This window comes from Micromys minutus, assembly GCF_963924665.1.
Source record: "Micromys minutus genome assembly, chromosome: 2".
Classification (NCBI taxonomy): Eukaryota; Metazoa; Chordata; class Mammalia; order Rodentia; family Muridae; genus Micromys; species Micromys minutus.
Window position 1 is genome coordinate 95,385,838 of NC_137971.1, and position 20,020 is coordinate 95,405,857.

Sequence of the window (20,020 nt, forward strand, 5' to 3'; positions counted from 1 at the left end):
CCCCACTTTCTACGGCCAAGTGGGCTAAAGGACTCTCTCTAGCGCTCTGGAGGAAGCTAGACCCTAAGCCTACATCCCCATTCTGTGCCAAGGTCCTCTTCTGGAGATGGGGTGTGGCTCTTTTCTGTATCAAAACAAGGCAAATGAAGACTCTTCCCCTGAGACAGGCTGGGTTGAAGAGCACGCGGGGGGGGGGGGGCAGGGAGTGCAAGACATGCTTCCCCAACTAGTGGGGTGCTCTGTGGCAAGTGACTGAGACTCTGCCTCATCTGTGAAATGAGGGCCCCAAGCCTGTTGGATGAACGGGCCCTAGGTGAGTAATGTAGCCACCTGGGTGGGGTGCGGGGTGTGGCCCCAACAGGCTCTGCTGTTTTCTCCCCAGCCTGGTGAAGGCCTCATCTCTTGCCACACCCTCCAGTTCAGCCTCTGGCCTCCAGGCTTGGCTTCTTATTATCTCACTATTCACACCACAGGGACTCTAGTGGCTTCTGTCCCTTGACTAGGGCCAGCGCCCGGATGGGATCACTCTTCCAGCCGTCTAGAAGGCAGGCCTCTGTTCAGACATCTCTGAAGAATTCCACATTTATTGTTTTGTCTTGCTTCCTCTCTCCCTCCTTCCCTTCTCCTACCATCTAGGTGGCACAGGTGGGAAGGGGTGGACACTAGTGAGGGATGAGGGGGACAGGGGGCAAGGGCTCAGAGGAAAGCACAGTCTTGCTTCAGAGCTCCTAGGGGCTGGGGAGACAGCCACCCCATAGGAAAAGGGGCTCATGCAGTGACCGGGATTGCAGCAAAGAAACTGAACTTTCTGGAATATTTGTCTCTAGGATGGTCCTGAACTTAAAGCCAAAAACAACATCTCACTCTAGCTTCTGCTGTTCACACAAGGAAATCTGAAGGGGAAGGGCTAGGAAATAACCGTATGCCTCAGGGAGGGACCAGCCTCCTCGCACTGGGGGCTGGACCTAAACAAACCCGCCTCCTTTGCAACTCCTGGTCCTGGGCTGTCCCAACTAGAGATCAGAGGAATTCATGGAGCCAAAGAAACAGAGACTGCAAGGGTTGGAGGCCTTAAAGCCAGACAAAGGAGCAAGTGCCTAGAAGAATTTTCAGGGAGGGGTCAGTTTGAGCAGGGCCCCTACCACGCCTGACTTGAGGGCAGCTGCTGTCTGTCCAGTGTGGCCAAATAAACAGCCTACTGAGGGACCGTCCTACCTTGATGCTCCCTCTACCGCTGCTCTCTCAGAAGCTGTCTCCAGTTGTCTACTGGCAGGCTCAATTCCTCTCTGCTAAGCTCCAGGTTGAACTGGGGGCCATAACTGTCTGCATCCCCCCAAGCCATGGGGCCCAGAATAGGTAAGTCTAGGGGAAGGAATGGAGGGATTGGGAGGGAGTCTGGGGCTTCTACAGTCACAGGAAAGAGAAAACTATATATAGTGTCTCTGTGGTGTGTTGGGGGGGGGAACTGAGGCTAAGTTCTGCATAGAGCAAGCCCCTCTCGCCCGGTTTGTGGAACTCAGGGAGGGTATATTGGTGAATGAGAGGGGCAGAAAGGGAAGCCAATTGACTCTGTCAGAGCCATGGAGCCAAGCAGGAGACCCAAGACCTTAGAAAGGCTGCCTGTCCAGCCTGCCCAGCCATCATCCCCAGTGTGAGAGAGGTAATGTAAAAATGCATAGGCAAAGTAAAGGACCGCAGAGAAGAAGAAGAAGAAGAAGAAGAAGAAGAAGAAGAAGAAGAAGAAGAAGAAGGAGAAGGAGAAGGAGAAGGAGAAGGAGAAGGAGAAGGAGAAGGAGAAGGAGGAGAAGGAGAAGAGGGAGAGGGAGAAGAAGAAGAGGGAGAGGGAGAGAGGGAGAGGGAAAGGGAGGGAGGGAGGGAGAGGGAGAGAGGGAGGGAGAGGGAGAGAGGGAGGGAGAGGGAGAGAGGGAGGATGTGTCAACATACACAGGAATGAACAGGTGTCATCAGGACAGAGGGACAGACTAGGAGCAGGACAGAGCATGACTCTGAAGGAGGGTCACAGAGAAGACCTGGAGGGATAGAGGAGACTGTGAGCCAGAAAGGCAGAAAACCACCAACCCACAGGGACAGATTTCAGACACACTCCACAGGATCCATGCAGAGAGGAGACTCAGAGAGTCCTGCTGACGGTTACCTGGAGTAGGAAGTGCAGGGGTCTGCGGAGGCAGAGGGGAAATGTCTGGAAGTTTCCTGAAACTAAGCTTGAAATGGTTAGAGGAAAACACAAAGTGGCCAGGTCAGAGTGACAAACCCATCTGTGACGTGGTGGAACAAACAGTCTTTGCACAGGGTGTCTAGGCTGGATGCCCTACAATGATAAACCTTGGCCTTGCTGCTGCTGCCTGTCTGCTGCAGTGTTGGCGTCACACCCACCCAGGCAAGGTTGGGCTTGCTTGCAGGCCAAACAGACTCAGCAGTGTGACAGACACAGCTTGGAGATCCTGGGATACCAGGAAGGGTGGGGATAGGTGCTTCCTCTAAGGAGGCCTTATTGGAGAGAGAACAAATGAGGTCAGGCTGAGGTGAGGGTTGGGTTTATTTTGGGTTTGATGCCACAGAATTTGTTTGTAGCCTTGGTTCATCTCTGACATGCCTTCCTCTGGCCTCTGCCTCCAGTGTGCAGGGACTACAGGTGGGCACCACTGAACCTGGTGCAGGAGGATGGTTTTGCTGGGTTTATGAGCTATGGACAAACAAAATTCCTCTTTACCTTATTGGTACAAATATGAGGACTGGAGATCCAGTGGCAGAGGAGAAACTTGCACCCTTAGGCCTGTATTGGCCTCCCGTCCCTGTAAAGTCTTGGCTCTGGGTTCTCCAACTGATGATCTCTGACACATATCTAACAGGAAGCTGGCACGAGTTCTTACACTGAGACACCACCAGAAGCCACCTCAAGCTGTGGCTCCTCAGCCTCCGTCTTGGCTGTGTTTAGGTTTGGTACAGTGGATAGGATGAGGGATACAGGCTCAGTAGAGTGGCTAGGATGAGGGATATAGGCTTAGTACAGTGGCTAGGATGAGGGATACAGACTCAGTACAGTGGATAAGATGAGGGATACAGGCTCAGTACAGTGGCTAGGATGAGGGATATAGGCTCAGTACATTGGCTAGGATGAGGGATACAGGCTCAGTACAGTGGATAGGATGAGGGATACAGGCTCAGTATAGTGGATAGGATGAGGGATACAGATGATTCTCAGTCTTCAAAGAGTCCAGGGCTAGCTGTTCCACTAGAGACAGACACTGAAGAGGGCTAAGAGTCAGATGCGTCTCCATAGAGATAGCCTGACAATTTGCTTGTGCCCTTGGGTAGCAGAGTTCTCTTGCCTGTGCAGGGACAAAACTAATATCCCCAAATTGTCCCTAATGGTGAGATTCTGGGAAACCACACTCTGGCCTCTATACCCTTACCCAGGGAGTCCTTGCCCAGTGCTTTTTCTTGAGAAATTTGACATTCCCAGCATTCCCAAATGAAACCTACCTAGAGGTCTTCATCAGAGTTAGAGGAAGCCCGTTAGCCACCATGCACAAAGTTAGCCACCAGACACACCCCAGTTCATCCTTGCTTACTCTAGGCATGGCCACCATTGCTAGCTCGTTGTGGCCCTCTGTTCAAATGAAGTCTTTCCGGGACAGATATGGGAGCTGAGGGAGAGAGCCATCGTTCTCATGTTTAAATCCCAGTTCTGCCCCATGGACTGTGTGAGAACTCAATAAATCTTCTCTCCTTTTTGATAGGTGAAGAAGCAAATACTCAGAGAGGGCAAGTGACTTGTCCAAGGTCACCTAGCAACTAACCTGCCGAGCAGAGGCCCGATCTTCCTAATATTAATGAGCTCTCCCCTTTGCCACTTGCCTGGGACTTTCTCTTCATTACTGATGGACTCTGGCCTAGCTTGTGTACTTCAGTGGTTCCCCACAAAACAAATGATTCCTGGGTGCCACCAACCAGGGAGCAGACATGGGGGTGTTACTTCTCCCATGGCTGGTCTTGGAAATGTCAGATAGTGAGCTGGCTTTGGCCTTAGCAAAGGATCGTGTAGTTAGTGCCCAGTCTGCCTGCCTCTATCCCTTTCAGAGGGTCCAGTTCTCTATCGTCATAGTAGGTGGCAGGGATAGTCCCTTGGTCCCCAGTTGCGTTTATAAACTTGGTCTGTGGATGGAGCAGCAGGACAGAGGCCTCTCTGCAGGGACTGGCTGGGCCTTTACATCATTATGGGAGGTTGAAGCATTTAAACATATATGGGGTCCATGAGAATGATGGTGTGGCATTTGATAGGCTGAAGCCGAGGCCTGTAATGTTAGGAAAGGAGCCCATGTTAGTGCACTAGAATGGATTTCACCCAGCCGGAACCAGTCAGAGCTGGAATGATGGGAGGGTCCAGTAAGTAAATGGTTCTGTGTCCCAGGTCCCAGCTCTGTGACGCCCATCTGAAGAGTCATAAACACAAGCCTCATCCAGTAGATGCTGAAGCTTCTGAAGCCCATAATACAAGCTTGTCACCCCTGCATCCCAGGAGCCTGAGTCAGAAAGATTGGCAGTTCAGCCTGGTGAACTATCTCAGTGGTAGAGCTCAATCCTGGAATGCTCAGGGCCCTAAGTTCAATGCCCAGGATCCCAGGGGAAAAAAAGGGAGGGGGGAGGGAGAGGGAGAGGGAGAGGGAGAGGGAGAGGGAGAGGGAGGGAGAGAGAGAGAGAGAGAGAGAGAGAGAGTGTGTCAAACTGAAATATAATCCTCATGGAAGAGAAGATAAAGCTAACTGATTTTCTAATTTCAACTGACATGTTTTTCTTTTAATTTCCTTGTGGTGAATAAGTGAATCAAAATGTAATTAATAGTGAACATGTAAAGCCCCAAGCCAAGCTCCATGACTTCAGAATGGCTAACTTCAGACTATGTAGACTTTCACTGAGATGTACAGTCTGGGATTAGGCAGTGATTGAGTGACTGTTTAAATCTAACTGTGTGATGTTTTTTATTTATAATTTCATTACAATAAAGGCATTTTTGTCAAAAGAAAATAAGAATGAAAAGAAGAAGAAAAAGCGAAAGTTGGAGATAGTTTTTTTAATTATTATTTTAAAGCTGGCCAGCATCGGGCAAGGGGAGGGTATACACCCAGAGAGGGTAGAGGGCAGGATTCTACGGGAGGGAATACCAACCAGCAAGGCCTGAACAAAATGTACATTCTAGAAGCGCAAATGGGCTGGGCATGTTTGTAGGTTCAGTGAGCAATCAGATTCAGGGAGGAGGCTTCTGGGAGATGCCTGAGAAAATTAAGCCAAAGCCAACAGACCCTGACACAGGGAGCTCATATGGCTTCTTAAACATATACACTAGCTTAGAGTCCACTGGGGCTCTTGAAGGATGTGAAGGGCCAAGTAGCCAGGCCTCGGTGATGCATCCTAAGAATACTCATCAGAACCCTACTTGTGCCGCATGGCTCTGTGAGTTCAAGTCAGGCTTCTGTCCAGTTTTTGGATGAGGAAAGCAAGCCTGGACTTGTGACCTCAGGCCACATGTCTGAGTGGAGGCAGACCCAGCCACACCTAAGCCCCTCGTGGAGTCTGAGCGCTTAGTGGCTTCCCTTTGTCCTCTTTCTTCAGAATCACACTGAAAGTGTCCAGGGTCCAGCCCCTGCCTGGTGTCTCCGGGGTGACCTTATATGTGGTGGCTGAGTCTTACTAAGGCCCCCAGACTCACACTGTGATGCAAGAATTGGAAAAGGGGTGACTTGTGACAGCAGTCTGTCATTTAAACATAGAGTGACCGATGAGCTCTCTCCCAGTGCAGGGAAAGGCAGATTGGCCTTGGGTCAGTGGCTTCTTGTTTAAATCTAAGGAATCTGCCCTGTTTCCCCAAAGTTCAGGACATCCCCCCGACACACACTGTCTAGTCTTTATTTTTAAGGTTATCTTGGGTTTAGATGGGGTAGTCAGGGATAGAACTGGGAACAGAAAGTCCCAGCACTTGGCCCCTGACCCAACTCGGAAACCACCAGAGTGCCTGTCCCCACCCTCCATCTCAACAGAGCTCCCTCAAGAAGCAACAACTAGACCTTGAGGTCATTTTTCTGCTAGCAGACCACCCAAGGGTCCTTCCAAAAGGAATTTCCCAAAAATGACAGCCAAGCCCTATAGCTTTCTGGAGACTCCCTCTGCAGTGTCTGCCTTGGACTCTTTCCTCTTCGCAGTGCAGGACTAGGTCACACTAAGAACTGGAGCTTGAGGCTCCACAGTCACTCTCTGTGACCATGGCCACCCACAACTATAGCCCAGGCTCCAGTCTTGTCTGCTATCTCACTTGGACGAGCTCGCCTCAATCAACAAGCTTGCTCTTCAGCTGAGGCTGAGAAGCAATGGCTGGAGGAGGAAGGCCAGTTTGTCAAGGGCAGTGCTAAGGGGGCATGATTAAACTGGGGAATGGCATGAGTTCACTGGGACTAGAGGATTATGTTTTAATCTCAGGATGATGAAGCCTGAGGCTCTCAGGGGCCTTCAACTTGAGACTGGAAGTCTAGACCCCCGATGCAGAGGAGTAGAGAAAGAAGGAAGGGAGTTCGCCACTGATGTCTGCAAAGTATCGGGTCCAGGGCATTTTCTATGAGACTGGCTGCTGTGCTTGCAATGTTGTGGTATAGTGTGGAGGGAGGGGGTTCCTTATCGGGCCCATACTCAGGCAACCCCCCAGACCAGTCTAGAATAAAATGACATTTATTTTGGGGGGCATGAGAAGGGGAGTTGGGAAGGGAGTAAAGGCAGAGAAAGAGAGGGGACAAAGGAGGGCAGAGAGAGAGAGAGAGAGAGAGAGAGAGAGAGAGAGAGAGAGGAGAGGCCAAACAGTCCTTTTATAGCAAGTAAGGTTCGTACCTGGTTGTTTTTGGGTAACTGTTGAGCAGAGTCTAGAAGAAATGCTAAGACTGGCAGAGAAGGATGCTGAGGCTTAGGCAAAAAGAAAAAGAAGCCATCTAAGGCCGTGCTAATGCTGAGATGCACAAACAAACTTTTGTATTCAAAGTATTTTTGTCTGGAGAGATTCAGCAGATTTACAACCTGCTCTACTTGGATAGACCACAATCCAACACTGCTCTGGAGGAGTTTAGCAAGTCAGGCCGATAAGAAGTCGTTAAGAAGGAGGGTGTGAGGAGCAAGATAGTGGCCAACTAACCACGGCTAAAAAGCTGTGGAAACCGCCTCGTGACGAAAAGGACTCCTCGTGACGGAAAGGACTCCTGCAGGAGAGAGAGCAACCTGAGAGAGCTGGGCTGTCGTCTGGATGAGGCCAGGGTATCTTAGGAGGTAGGGCTCAGAAGATGCTCCCAGCTCACACCTCTGGAAAAGGGTGTGCCACCATCTCGGTCACTATCTGCCATCTAGATGCCAGCCTCCCCAGGCTTGGACACTGCCTTTAGTATTGGGAGCTAGTAGCTTCCCCGGTGTTACCAACCCATTGTCCTGGAAGGGGGGTGGTCTGTGGTGACGGTCTCCTTTCTCTCTGCTGTCAGTTTGGAGACAGGGTAGGACAGGTTCAGACACTGGCTTGTTAACATCAGCCTCACCAGCCTCCCAGACCCCTGTATGTGTGTCTTTACCTGGAGGCATGATCTCTTAGAGAAACCACACCCCCATCCCACCCCACTTCAGGTGGCTACACTACTCACCCAACCTTCTGTCCAATACTGAGCAGTCTTTCTGTCCTCCTGGTTTTTAGTGACCAAACTTACCATGATAGATCCCAACATGTCCTGCCCCGTCACTGGGTCCCTCCATATGCCTCTTCTGTGCCTCAGCTTCATCCCCTGTCAACCTGTATACTTTCACACCACTGCCGCCACCACCTTCTTCCGCTTCCTCTTCTTTTCCTCCTTCCTCTACTTCCTCTTCCCCTTCCCCCTTTTCTTCTGTAAGAAGCCTTCCACTCCAAACTAGGGCATTGCTGCTGTTTCCATAACTTTGCCAGACTTGCTGTCATGACACGGAGCACCATCCCTGACTCGGAGTTTATTATTACATTTTATTAGTGTGTGCCCATGTGTGCGTATGTGAGTCTCGTACAGGTCTGCATGCATATGTGCACACCACAGTACACTTTGGCCATGCACTTCTGGAGATCAGAAGACAACTTGGAGGAGCCCGTTTTCTTCTTCCAACAAGTGGATTCTGTAGAGAGAAAGGCAAGTAAGTGCTTTTCCCACAGCGCCTTCTCCCTGACCCTGGAATGAATCATTGCTCTCACTTCTTGAACCAAAGAAACAGCTTTTCTGTGTCTGCCATGGTGATTCTGGATATGTTCTGGGCTCCTTTGGCCTGTTTCCTCACCTTTACCTAACCCAGCAATCCTATCCAGGTGTCTCCCAAGCCCAGTGTTCTGGGGCAGATAAAAACCCACAGGCAGGCAAAAGGGGCACAGGAAATGTACAATGGACACCCCCTGCTGAGGCTCGGGTGGGGGGAGGACTGCTCTGACCAGACACAGCACCACGGACCTCTGGGTCCATGCCAGATCTGCTGATCTTTCTAGACAAAAACAAAAATTTGCAGTTTGATGTGAAAGTTTCCAATTTTTTAAAAACAAAACAAAACAAAACAAAAAACCTGGCAACTAATTGAAAAACATTCAGCAAGCCAGCATTTTGCAGGCTTCAAAACAAGTCCCAGGGCCAGAAGCGCCTCCAGGCAGGATAAGTCCAAAAGATGTCATTTGCCTCAAGGAACAACGTTGAATGGAAGCCCTGGGCCAGGGTTTCTGTGTGACAACCTCTGCCTTTTCGGTGTTGTGTGTGGGCCCTCTGATGACCTGACATAAAGTGTGTGTGTGTGTGTGTGTGTGTGTGTCACCATGTGTGTGGAGAGGGTAAGCTATGGGTGTGGTTAGAAGTTAGGGGAAAAAAGCAAGCAAAAACAAATCCTGGAATGTGGCTGAAGAACACAGGATCTTGGGGACAGGATGATGGGGACAGACGAAGAGATTCTGGGGGAAGTAGGGGGTGAGGGTTGGAGGTGGGGGATGGCTTCCAGTGGGGTATGTGCTACTTCCTGGATCAGATGAAAGTAACTAAGCTGAGCCTTCCATAAGCAGGAAATACGTTATTCTGAGGCTTGAAGGCCAAACTTGCAAACAAACTCACCGGTGAGTTTGGGGCCAAAGCTGACAGTGAGCCTTTGAAGTTGACCAAGCCCTTAGTCCACGCATCCTCCCGGTGGGCAGGTGGTGGGCCGGGTGGGAAGCAGTCTCATTGTTCTTATTGAGGCCAGGAGCAGCTGTCTGATCGCCAGCCATAAAGCCAGGGTCCTAGGTTTTGCTTTCTGTAAGGTATTGTCTAGAACATATACTCTATAGAGAGTCTTGGCTCTTTCAGATTCTGCCTTGGTATGTCTTGACAGCTGTTGCTGTGGTTTTCCAAAACGTTCCAACCCAGGCTTTGGTTGTGGGTCCCAGAGCCATCATACTGTGGATCCCTAAGTTGAGACCCTCGCAACTTTCTCCCCACTTTTCCTTCCTTAGCCCCTTCAGGTTACAGAAAGAAACACCCAACTGACCAGTGAGTTGACACACAAGCCACCTTTGACAGCTCACAGAAGGGAAGCTGGGCCAGAATAAGAAGTGACCACCCAGGGACTGTCATTATATTTGTTCCAAGGCCATCAGTGTAGATCTGATGGCTGACATCAGGAGCCCAGCATTCAGTCAGATCTAGGCTCACAACGAGATCTCCATTCCACAGCTCTGGGAATCTGGACACCACTTCTTCTCCAAGCTTGTTTGCCCACAGGCATCCCAAGCCCTGGTAGCACACTCTGAGGATATGAGGATACATGTGCCCCAATATAGGCCTGCATTCGGTGATACTGCTCTGCAGTAGCCTCTGCTTCCACTCTGGTCAAGATGGAACACACTAGCTGTGCATGTTGACATATATCCGAGTTCTCAGGAAGCAGAGGCAGCAGATCTCTCTGAATTTGAGAACAGTCTGATCTACACTATAAGTTCTGGCCAAGCAGGTCTACATAGTGAGACCATGTTTCAAAAAATAAAGGACACAAGAAAGCAATAAAGAAAGAAAGAAAGAAAGAAAGAAAGAAAGAAAGAAAGAAAGAAAGAAAGGAGGGAGGGAGGGAGGGAGGGAGGGAGGGAGGGAGGAAGGGAGGGAGGGAGGCTGGAAAGAGGAAGGAAAGAAAGAAAGAAAGAAGGGAGGGAAGAAGGAAGGAAAGAAAGAGAAAGGAAGAAAGGAAAGAAGGAAGGAAGGAAAGAAAGAAAGGAAAGAAGGAAGGAAGGAAGGAAGGAAAGAAAGAAAGAAAGAAAGAAAGAAAGAAAGAAAGAAAAAACTCCAGAGACCACTGTTTAGTGGGCCTTCAATGACAACCCCACCACTGCCCAGAGAGAGAGAGCTTTCATCCAGCTGGTTCTGGTTCTATATGTAACACCTCGAGGCTTCATGTAAGCAGACTTTAGTAGAAGCAGGTGGTGTTTTATGGCAGGACAAAGAGCTGATAGCAGAATGGATTCTCTGCCAGGGAAACAAATGGCGTTTAGTGAGCAACTCTGTAGATTCCCAATGAGGTAAAGTTTATTATGAGTCACAGCCGAGAAGACACCACAGCGCCTCTCTGTGCTTTGTCTGATTACAGCCGAGATGAAAAGCTGGAAATTTGTTTCGAAACCTTTCTGTTCGGTAGGGAAGGGTGGCCAGAGGCCTGAGATAAGAGCCTCGGTGTGGCAGGGCAGGGTGGGTGGAAACCACAGAAAGGCGTGGACCTGGGGCAGGAGGGACCAACAACTGAAGATGCTAGGCATGACAGTGCATGCAGGTAACTCCAACACCCAGGAGGCTGAGGCAGGAGGCTGGCCGATTTGGGATCATCTTGGACTACATAATGAGACTCTGTTGATAGGGGGAAAAGGGAAGGGAAGGGAATGAGGAGAGGAAAAGAGGAAGGAGAGAGAAAATAGAGAGACAGTAACAGGAGGAAAGGAAGAAAGGAAGACAGAGAGGGAGGGAAGAAGAGAGGAGGGACTGGGGTAGGGAACAGGATGGAGTGGGGGCTGTTGATGATTCCCTTTGAAGAATGAATCAGATTAATGAAGTCCAATATTGAATCGTTTAACTACTTGTTTGGACTGAACAAAGTAAGAAGAGGGGGAAATGCGTATGAAGAACAATAGACTAGCAGGGCCATGCGAATGGGGACAGGCCGTGACTCTACAGCCTCTAGTGTGCAGGTACAATGTGCAGGTAGGGACACTGGGCAAGTAAGCAGGCACCTTCTGCACTAGGGAGGAGGGGCTGCTGTCCCTGTACTGGATGTGAGAAAGGCCCTGAACCTAAGGCTATGTGGCTGAACTACATCTTGCTCTGTCTCAGTTAGGGTTAGCATTGCTGTGAGAAAACAACATGGCCAAAAAGCAAGTTGGGGCAGAAAGGGTTTATTTACCTTATACATCCATATTGCTGTTCATCATCAAAGGAAATCAGGACAAGAGTTCAGCAGGATAGGAAATCTGGTAGGACAGAAATTTGGAGGCAGGAGCTGATGCAGAGGCCATGGAGGGATGCTGCTTACTGACTTGTTCCTCATGGCTTGCTCAGCCTGCTTTCTTATAGAACCCAGGGCCACCAGTTCAGAGATGACACCACCCACAATGGGCGGGGCCCTCAGCCATCAATCACTAATTAAGAAAATGTCTCACGGCTGGATCTTATGGAGGCATTTTCTCAATGAAGGTTCCCTCCTTTCAGATATCGCTAATTTGTGTGTCAAGTTGACATGAGACCAGCCAACACACACTCTAAACCTGGGTTATTGCCCCTAGGGCCACTAAGTGTGTTCAGGAAGAAGAAGTAGGTTCTTGGGGTCTTGTGGCTGACTGGAGCCTAGATGAAGGAAGGAAAAAGGTAATCTAGAGACATCTATGGCTCTGCCAGAACAAAGAAGAGAACTTGGAAGCAGGAGGTACCTCCACTCGGGAAGTGTTGTCTAGGACATTTTGGAAGATTTATCTAGAATTAGTGGAAAACGGCTCTTGGTGGGTGCCAGTCAGAAGACCAGTCCTGGTAGATACCTGTTTCATGGGCCTCAGGCAATAGAACAGAGATTTTTGTCTTTCGATGATTTCTGGCTTCATTCCTGAGACACCCTGACAAAAGACTGATTAGCAAGGTAAGAAACACACAGCATCATTTAGTCTAAAGTTCATAAGATACGGGAGTCTTCAGCAGAAAACACGAAGAAATGGAAAACTGCGTGTGTTTTTATGCTAGGTCTGATGAAGTGTCTAATTGTGGAGGGGCACGCATGGATAAACAGTGCGTGACCTGGCAATGACAGAGGGAGGGAGACTTAGTCAAGTCTGTTTTGAGAGAAAGGTCATCGAGTAACTGCCTAGGTCACTGACCTGCTGCAGGGGAGGGGGGAGGGGAGCGGTACATCTGACTTCTGCTGTTTTCTCCATCACCAACATGCCATACTGGGGAGCAGTGTGTCCCAGGTCTAGTCTGTAAGTAATGTCATCCATAGCTGTAAGCTGAGGAAGATCAAGAGACATGTTCAGGCTCACCTTGGAGGCTTGTGGGAGCTGGGAGTCCAGCTCTAGCTTGAGGAAGCCTGTATTCAGCTCTATCTGCAGGCGGTGCCTTTTGCAGTCTGAACCTGGGAGGTCTTGTGGGTTGGAACGCGGTACTGAGCCTCTCCTGGGAAAGAATGATCAGAGAGGGAAGGGCCAGGCTGGTCTCTGAAGCATTCCCCTTTGCCATGTGGCTGCAGCTAGACTGAGCACCAGCTCTTGTTCACTAGGAGCAGCCTTGTACCACAGGCTCGCGCTGACCAGCACCTACAGAGCTCTTTTGGCTGGCAGATGTTCAGATGCTCTCAAAGCCCGGGGTATATTGCTGGGCTCCTTCCTCCACCCAAAGAGTAGAGCTTTGGACTTTGTGCACCAGAAACAAGCATTTCACTAACAGACACAATGAGCCAGGAAGACTTTGAGCCTCGGCAGAGAAGGCTGGGGTAGAAGCATCAGGGAGGACCAAGAGTGAAGCGACAAGTAGAACCTCACCTAAGGCAAGTGAGTGACGCTTTGGGAAGAGCAGGTGAGAGGGCAGGGAGGAGAGGGGGTGTGACTGTCACATAAGAATTGTCCTCAGTGTGCTCAGGAGCTCAGGCTGAGAGTACAGGGTCTAGCCTTGGGCTAGGAGATGCATGTTCTGAGCTGGCCCACTGACTTTTCTTCCTGTCCCTCATCCATTCCATGCATTTCTTTCTGAGCTTTTCCTTCAAGTCAGTGACTTCAGCTGTAGCTCCAGACCTGCTGTCTGGTTGACCAGGCTCCAGGGTAAGCAAGCACTGCTGCCAAGGTGACCTGGCTAGGTTAGAGTGGGCCAAGACAAAAAAAAAAAAGACATTTGTGCCTTCTCATCCTCTCTGGATCTGTTCAAGAAGGGCTGTTGAGTTTAACGTCTGGACTGAGCCTCTGGGATTCCTTCTCAGAGGCTTGGAGAAACAAAGGACATAGGACACGGAGCTCTGAAAAGCATTCCTGTGCTCTGGATGCATGGCAAGACCTAGACCAGGTGACAGGCTTTTGCTGGTGAGAGGAGCTGAGGTTCAGAAGTGGCCCCCTCAGTGTCTCTGAGGGCTTTTGCTTTACAGGCCCATACCCCCTCTTCTGCAGTGATCTCAGCAGTCTCCTCCTATTTCCCCTTCCCACTGGTACCCTGCCCCCATCTCCTCCCTGCCAGGTGTTGCTCTCTGTTTCCTCTGAATGTTTGTGCCCCAAAAGGAACTCCTCCCAGGCATACGCACTTCCGTTTCCTCCTAAATTTCCAGTTACTGTCTATGCAGTTCTCTGGAGAGCTATAGAAATGATAAATATGAACATAAAAAGATGCCGGTCATCATACCTACCTGGGCGGCCATCACTGAAAAGGCTGACCATAGCATATCAGAAAAGGTGTAGAGAGACTGAAATGTTACTGGTGAGCTTGTAAAATGGCACATCTCCTCGTGTTCCTCCAACAGGTCTGACAAAGGGAGGAAACATGGCCCCCTTCTCCATTTGGCCGGGCTCAAACTTAGCCAATCTCCCCTACAGCAGTGCAAGCATACACTAGGTCCAGGTCAATGACAGGACTGGAGCTGAGCCTAGAAGAGTTGCAACAGTCAGATGGTTTCTCAAATAGTCAAACATAGATCTGTCACAGGTCCCAGCAATTTCACTCCCAGACATGTGCCCAAGACACCTGAGAGTGCATGTCACATGAAATGCTACAGTGATGGTTTAGAATACTCCAAATTGCCCAAGTGTTTATCAGTTGATGGATGTATAAACAACATGTTATCTACATTTACAACAGAGTGCCCTTTGTCCATACAAAGGGATGAAGTGTTGACAGAAGTTACAATGTTGAAATTATTGTAGAATTTAAAAAGTTGGTTACAGGGGATCAACCACATATTAGATTACTTCATCTATGTAACATGTCCAGAATAGAAAACCCACAGAGCCAGGAAGTAAATTAGGGTTGCCAGACCCTGCTTAGGAGGAATGGGAAGCCACTGCTTATAGCACTGGGCTTCCTGCCGTGGAAAGAGTGTTGGAACTGGGCAGGATGGTGGCGGTACAATATTGTGAACATACAAAAACCAAAGCGTACTTTATCCCTTGGCTCTGGATTGTGAACGTTAAGAGTTTTATGGTATGTGAACTGTATATCTTATCAGTCAGTCATTTCACTAGTTGGGGTCAGATACCTGACCATAAAACAACCTAGAGAATTTGTGTTTGGGCTCAGAGTTTGAGGATACAATCTATCGCTATGGAGAAGATGTAGTTGCAGAGCACATGCAGTCAGGATACATTGTATCTGCAGTCAGCAGACACAGAGAGATCAATGCTGTGTACTGATGCTTCGCTAACTTTGTTTTGATGGTGCCACATCATTCTAAGTGGCTCTTCCTTCGTTAAACCTCTCTGGAACCTACCCTCAGACAGGCTCAAAGATAGGTCTCCTAGGTGATTGTCAATCCCATTAAGTTGACAATCACAATTAACCATGATATGTGCTAATAGTTCTCAAGGCTGGAGGGATAGCTTTTAGTGGTTAAGGGAGTGTCCTGTTCTTGGGAAGACCTGAGTTCCATTCACATCACCGCCATCAATGGCTCACGAATGTTTGGAGTTCCTCCAGCTCCCAGAAATCCAGAGCCTCTGACCTCTACGGACATATGTTCACATACCTACACACACACACTTTTGAAAATGATCTTTGGAGAATGAGGGGCAGGAGAAGAGGATGCTAAAGAGATGACTCAGTGGTTAAGAGTATGCATTGCTCTTCCAAAGGTCCTGAGTTCAACTCCCAGCACACAACTGTCTGATGCTATCTTCTGGTGTACAGATGTACATACAAAGTACACACACACACACACACACACACACACACACACACACACATATCATAAATAAATCCTTTAAAATAGTCCTCAAGCTCTGAGGCACCTTGTGTGAGGAGCACAAAACATTGGCCTGTGGAGGTTCAGGGTCTTGGTCACCCTTTTTGAGATTTTTTTTCTGGAATGGAGAGAGAATTCATGGTGTCAGAGGTGTTCTTAGGCCTCCAGCAGGCCATGAAATAAGGGAAAACTGTAACCTGTGGTGATGGGGACAAGGAACAATGCAGGAGACTTCCCACAGGAAATGCAGGGGGTGGTGGTGCAGGAAAAGCTCTGGTCTTCAGCTGAAAGGAAGGCCATACTCCTAAGGTTTCCACTGAGAGCCAGAAGCAGGAGGTCCCAGGAGATTGAAAGGGATATGTTACCATAGTCACTATGTGAAAAAGCCACCATGTTACTAAGATCAGGGGTCCCAAACTGAGTCTGTCCAGGAAAAGGTTCTGTGACATGCATTCTGAGTAGCTGTATGCTTTGATGTGTGACCTGCAGACATGACTACTTGGCTTAGTGGCTATGTACATGATGCTGTCCTATGAGGGCAAGGGCTAACTGCCTGTCTGATAAGCCTTTATCCCTAAGACCACACAGATCTCACTTAAGATGAGGGTAGTTATTCCAGAGCTTGCTGTAGGGGAAAGGGGACTGCCTCTTTTTCAGAGGTATGTGCCTGAATGGAGTAAAGGTCTCCAGCAGGAACATAAGGGACCCATGATCTCACAAGAAAGTTTCTCTCAGGGGAGTCTCAGAATCAGAAAGGCTGATGAGACCGACTCTCAGACCTCCATAACCACCCAGGTCACATTTTCTAGAAATAGTTTGCTCCTGAAGTCACCATTGGTCAAGGGCTATTATCTGGGCGTTTATCTCATCACTGGGTTGGATGTTCCACTGAGCCCATAGGTGAGGGGCCCCAGATGCCAGAGAGAAGCACCAAGACCACAATGGACCCAGAAGACCTACATGAAAGCAAAGTCAGTGTGGAGCCTCAGGAATCACATCAGGATCCACAGCCCCGAGGAATGTTCCAGAACATCAAGGTATGCACTGTCAGAGTGGGGCAGGGCAGGGCAAGGAACCACCAAGCCCAGCTTGGTACCACAGACCAAGTATTGTTTTCTCACTTCTCCTTGAGGATGGGTCTGTGGGATGACTCAAGGAAACTCTTAGCTTGGTTCTAGGCACAAAGAAGGTGACCAGGCTCTCCTTGCAGAGGCTGATAGTATTAGCCTGTAGATGATGGGGGTGGGGAATGACTCCCCTTGCCTCTCATTCCCTTGGAGAAATTGAGACAAACCCTGTAGTCCTAAATCTGTGTAAATACTGAAGTCCTGGCTTCACGACAAAGGCCCTAAAGACTCACACAATAGGTATCAAACCCTATGTAAGGTGCTGTGCACCGGGCCTTCTCTGTTATAGTTTCAGTGACAAGGATGAATGTCTAGACCTTGTACTATTAGGCAAGTGTTCTTGCACTGAGCCCCACCCCAACCCTCAAGATCTAAATCACCTCAGTGACCCTATGAGGTGGGTCCCTTGCCCTTGTACTAATGAAGACATTGAGGCTCCAAAGTACTGAGAAAATACGTTAAGCTCTGGCCTAAGTTCTCCCAGATCTTGGTTCTTAGAAGCAAGCTTTTCTTCCTCTAGGAGGTTTGCCAGCTTTTTCTGGGAAGGCTGGGTTGTTTGGGGTGAGGTGGGGTGGGACAGCTTGGGGAAGTCAGAGAAGGGAATGTCCCCAGAGCATCCCTGTGAAAATGGGTGCACGTAAGGAGGAGAGCTTTCTGGGGGGGGGGGTAGTGGAGTATAGAGCAGGGAGGAAGGGCCAGCCCAATCCCTGGGGAGATCAGAGGTCAGAAGGGCTCTGATGCTCCTAAGACTCCATGGGCTACTCCAATTAATTCTCATTCTCTCTCTCTCTCTCTCTCTCTCTCTCTCTCTCTCTCTCTCTCTCTCTCTCTCTCTCTCTCTCTGTCTCCCTCTTCCTCCCTCCCCCTCCCTCTCTCTCCTCCTACCCCTTCCTGCTCCCTCCCTCCTTCTCCCCTCCGTTCCCCTCCCTCTCCCTCCCTCTCCTTCCCCCTACGTACCCTCCCTCCCCCTTCCTCCTCCTCTCTTCCCTCCCTCTTGTTCTCTCCTCTCACATCTGCCTCCCCTGACTCTGCTTACCCATCTTCTATTCCTTGCTTATCTTTCGGCCACCCTCTCCTCTCCCTCGATCTCCCCAACTTCCGATGGTGTCGATTCACTGGCCCCCATCACTGCCTCCCCTACAGTTCTTTGTCCTGTGTCACAGTATCCTGCAGCTGACACAGCTCATGATCTCTGGCTACCTCAAGAGCTCCATCTCCACAGTGGAAAAGCGCTTTGGGCTGTCCAGCCAGACCTCAGGGCTGCTAGCTGCTTTCAACGAGGTACTGTTTCTACGCCCGCTCAGCAGTGTGTGCAGAGGAAGCCCGGCACACCTACCTCCACTAGCCCCCTTTCTCATGCCCATAAACATTTCCTCCTCATGCCCACATGCAGCCCCCAACACTGCCTACTCCCCAAATCTTTCATAGCTCTCTCACAGCATCCTGGCCTGGGGTTGAAGCCCAGAAAAGCCTCCTCCTGCCCTCATCATCCCAGTAGAAAAAAGAACCCAGCCATCATGCCCTTAGAAGACCTGTGGTAGAGCACATGAGATATTTCCTAATTGCCAAGTTGGGTAAAAAAAAAAAAACCTACCCTCCTTGTGGTTCCTTTGTGTCTTAGGCCCGGTAGCTATTGTCTGTCCTAGGAAAGAATCACGGAGAGTCACTTCTGTCCCGGAGAGAGGCTCCAGTTACCTCCAGGACACCCTCTGATTGACCTTGGAGTGACAACAGGGAGGGGAGATATGGCAGTGGAGGTCTGGCCCCAGCATGCCCAGGATCCACAGGCCCCTGCCTGTGGCCCTCAGCCAGGCAGGGAGAAGCTAAGCTGATCCATTCGGATTCAGTGGAAATCAGTTCTGCTGGGCCTCAGCCATCTCCTGCCATTTGTTGTGTCTCTCAGGGAAGGAAAGGCTCTCCTCTCCCATCTCCATCAGACTTCCGTGAAATTCTTTTCCCTGGATAATGAGCCCACCACAGCAGCCCATTCCCAGATGGGTCTCAGCATTGCTACTCTTAGATGTCACATGTGGAAAGGGAAAGTCAGTCTATTTAGCAAATGGGAAGAAGAGTTCCTCTACTCGACAATCAGTACCCCACAAGCCCCCGTTGATACAGATCACCCTCTTTGAGGACCCTGGAGCTCACCCACCCACCCATCGCTCCTGAGATTATTAGTCTACAACTTGACATTCTAAGCCTTAACCCCCTGGTTCAGACCGTATTTGTATCTTTCATTCTTGAGGCCCATGAAGCTCCGAATCCCTTCCCTGATCACCCTCCAAAGTGAACCTAAGCAGACAGCTTTATTCTCATTTTTCTCCTCTAAAATGACAACGAGACCCTTCCCTAGGAGGACTCAAAACCTGAAGGTCGTTGTCAGTTTTGCATTCTGTTTGTGGTTGAGATAGGGCCTTGCTACGTAGCCCAGGCTGGCCTTGAATTCCCAGCTACCCTCTGGCCACACTTGCTCTCTGGAATACTGGGATGGCAGGCATGAGCCAACACGCCTGGCTTAGAGTCGCCATTCAAAACATTCCAGATGGTTCTTATTCAAACCAGCCATCCCAGTGAACCCATGGACACACTGAAGGAAACCACAGAGAGGATGGTGTAGACCCTCTGTTGTGAACTCTGACACGCTCCGACGGTCATTTATTTCATCCTTTGCAGGTAGGGAATATATCCTTGATCTTGTTTGTGAGCTACTTCGGCAGCCGAGTGCACAGACCCCGGATGATCGGCTGGGGGCTCTCCTGGTGGCTGTGGCAGGCCTGCTCATGGCACTCCCTCACTTTATCTCAGACCCGTACCGCTATGACCACAGCAGCCCCGGTAAGAGACTGGGCAGGAGGTGACTGTGGGGACTTCAACCCGAGCATCCAGGATGGGCATCACCGTCCAGAGTGACTGATAGTATTCCCTAGCGCACCCCAGTCTCTCTGATCCCGGTTCATGTTAGGAAAGGTGGCTGTAGGGCAGAGGTGAATCTAGTCTTCTCTGGGAGAGGACCTGCTCATGTGGGGTTTTGAGGTGGGAGTGAGTTTATAACACAGCCAGCTTTAGGGCCTAGTACACAGGAGCTTCTTAGGAGAAGTCTATAGAACAAATTAACAGCATCCTACGGACACCACACATAGATTGGAACATTTTGTTTGTAGTTGTGCATTCGATTGGGAGGTAGAAGCAGGAAGATAAAAAGTTCTAGGCTCTCCTTTGGCTACGTATTGAGCCAAGGGCCAGCTGAGGATGCATAAACTATGTCTCACAAAAGGGTAAGGAAACCAATGCTTGAATGAGTAGATAAATATAGTAAAAAAAAATAGATTAAAAGATAAAAATATTTTGCTGAGAGCCCAGTTGAAAACGAAAGATGACTCTGTAGAGCAAAGGCAGCCTGAGTATTCCCTTTCCTCCTT

The 20,020-nt window shown here is 49.6% G+C and overlaps 1 protein-coding gene across 1 annotated transcript in view; it reads left to right on the top strand.

Annotated features, from left to right (window-relative positions):
* Window positions 1-234: 234 nt before the first annotated feature.
* The window catches only part of SLCO2B1 (solute carrier organic anion transporter family member 2B1), a 45,744-nt gene continuing 25,958 nt past the window's right edge, over window positions 235-20,020 (top strand). The window contains 5 exon segments of the mRNA XM_080913076.1: window positions 235-313; window positions 16,375-16,511; window positions 17,745-17,882; window positions 19,275-19,344; window positions 19,347-19,436. Coding sequence (XP_080769202.1) covers window positions 277-313; window positions 16,375-16,511; window positions 17,745-17,882; window positions 19,275-19,344; window positions 19,347-19,436 — 472 coding nt within the window. The 5' untranslated portion in view covers window positions 235-276.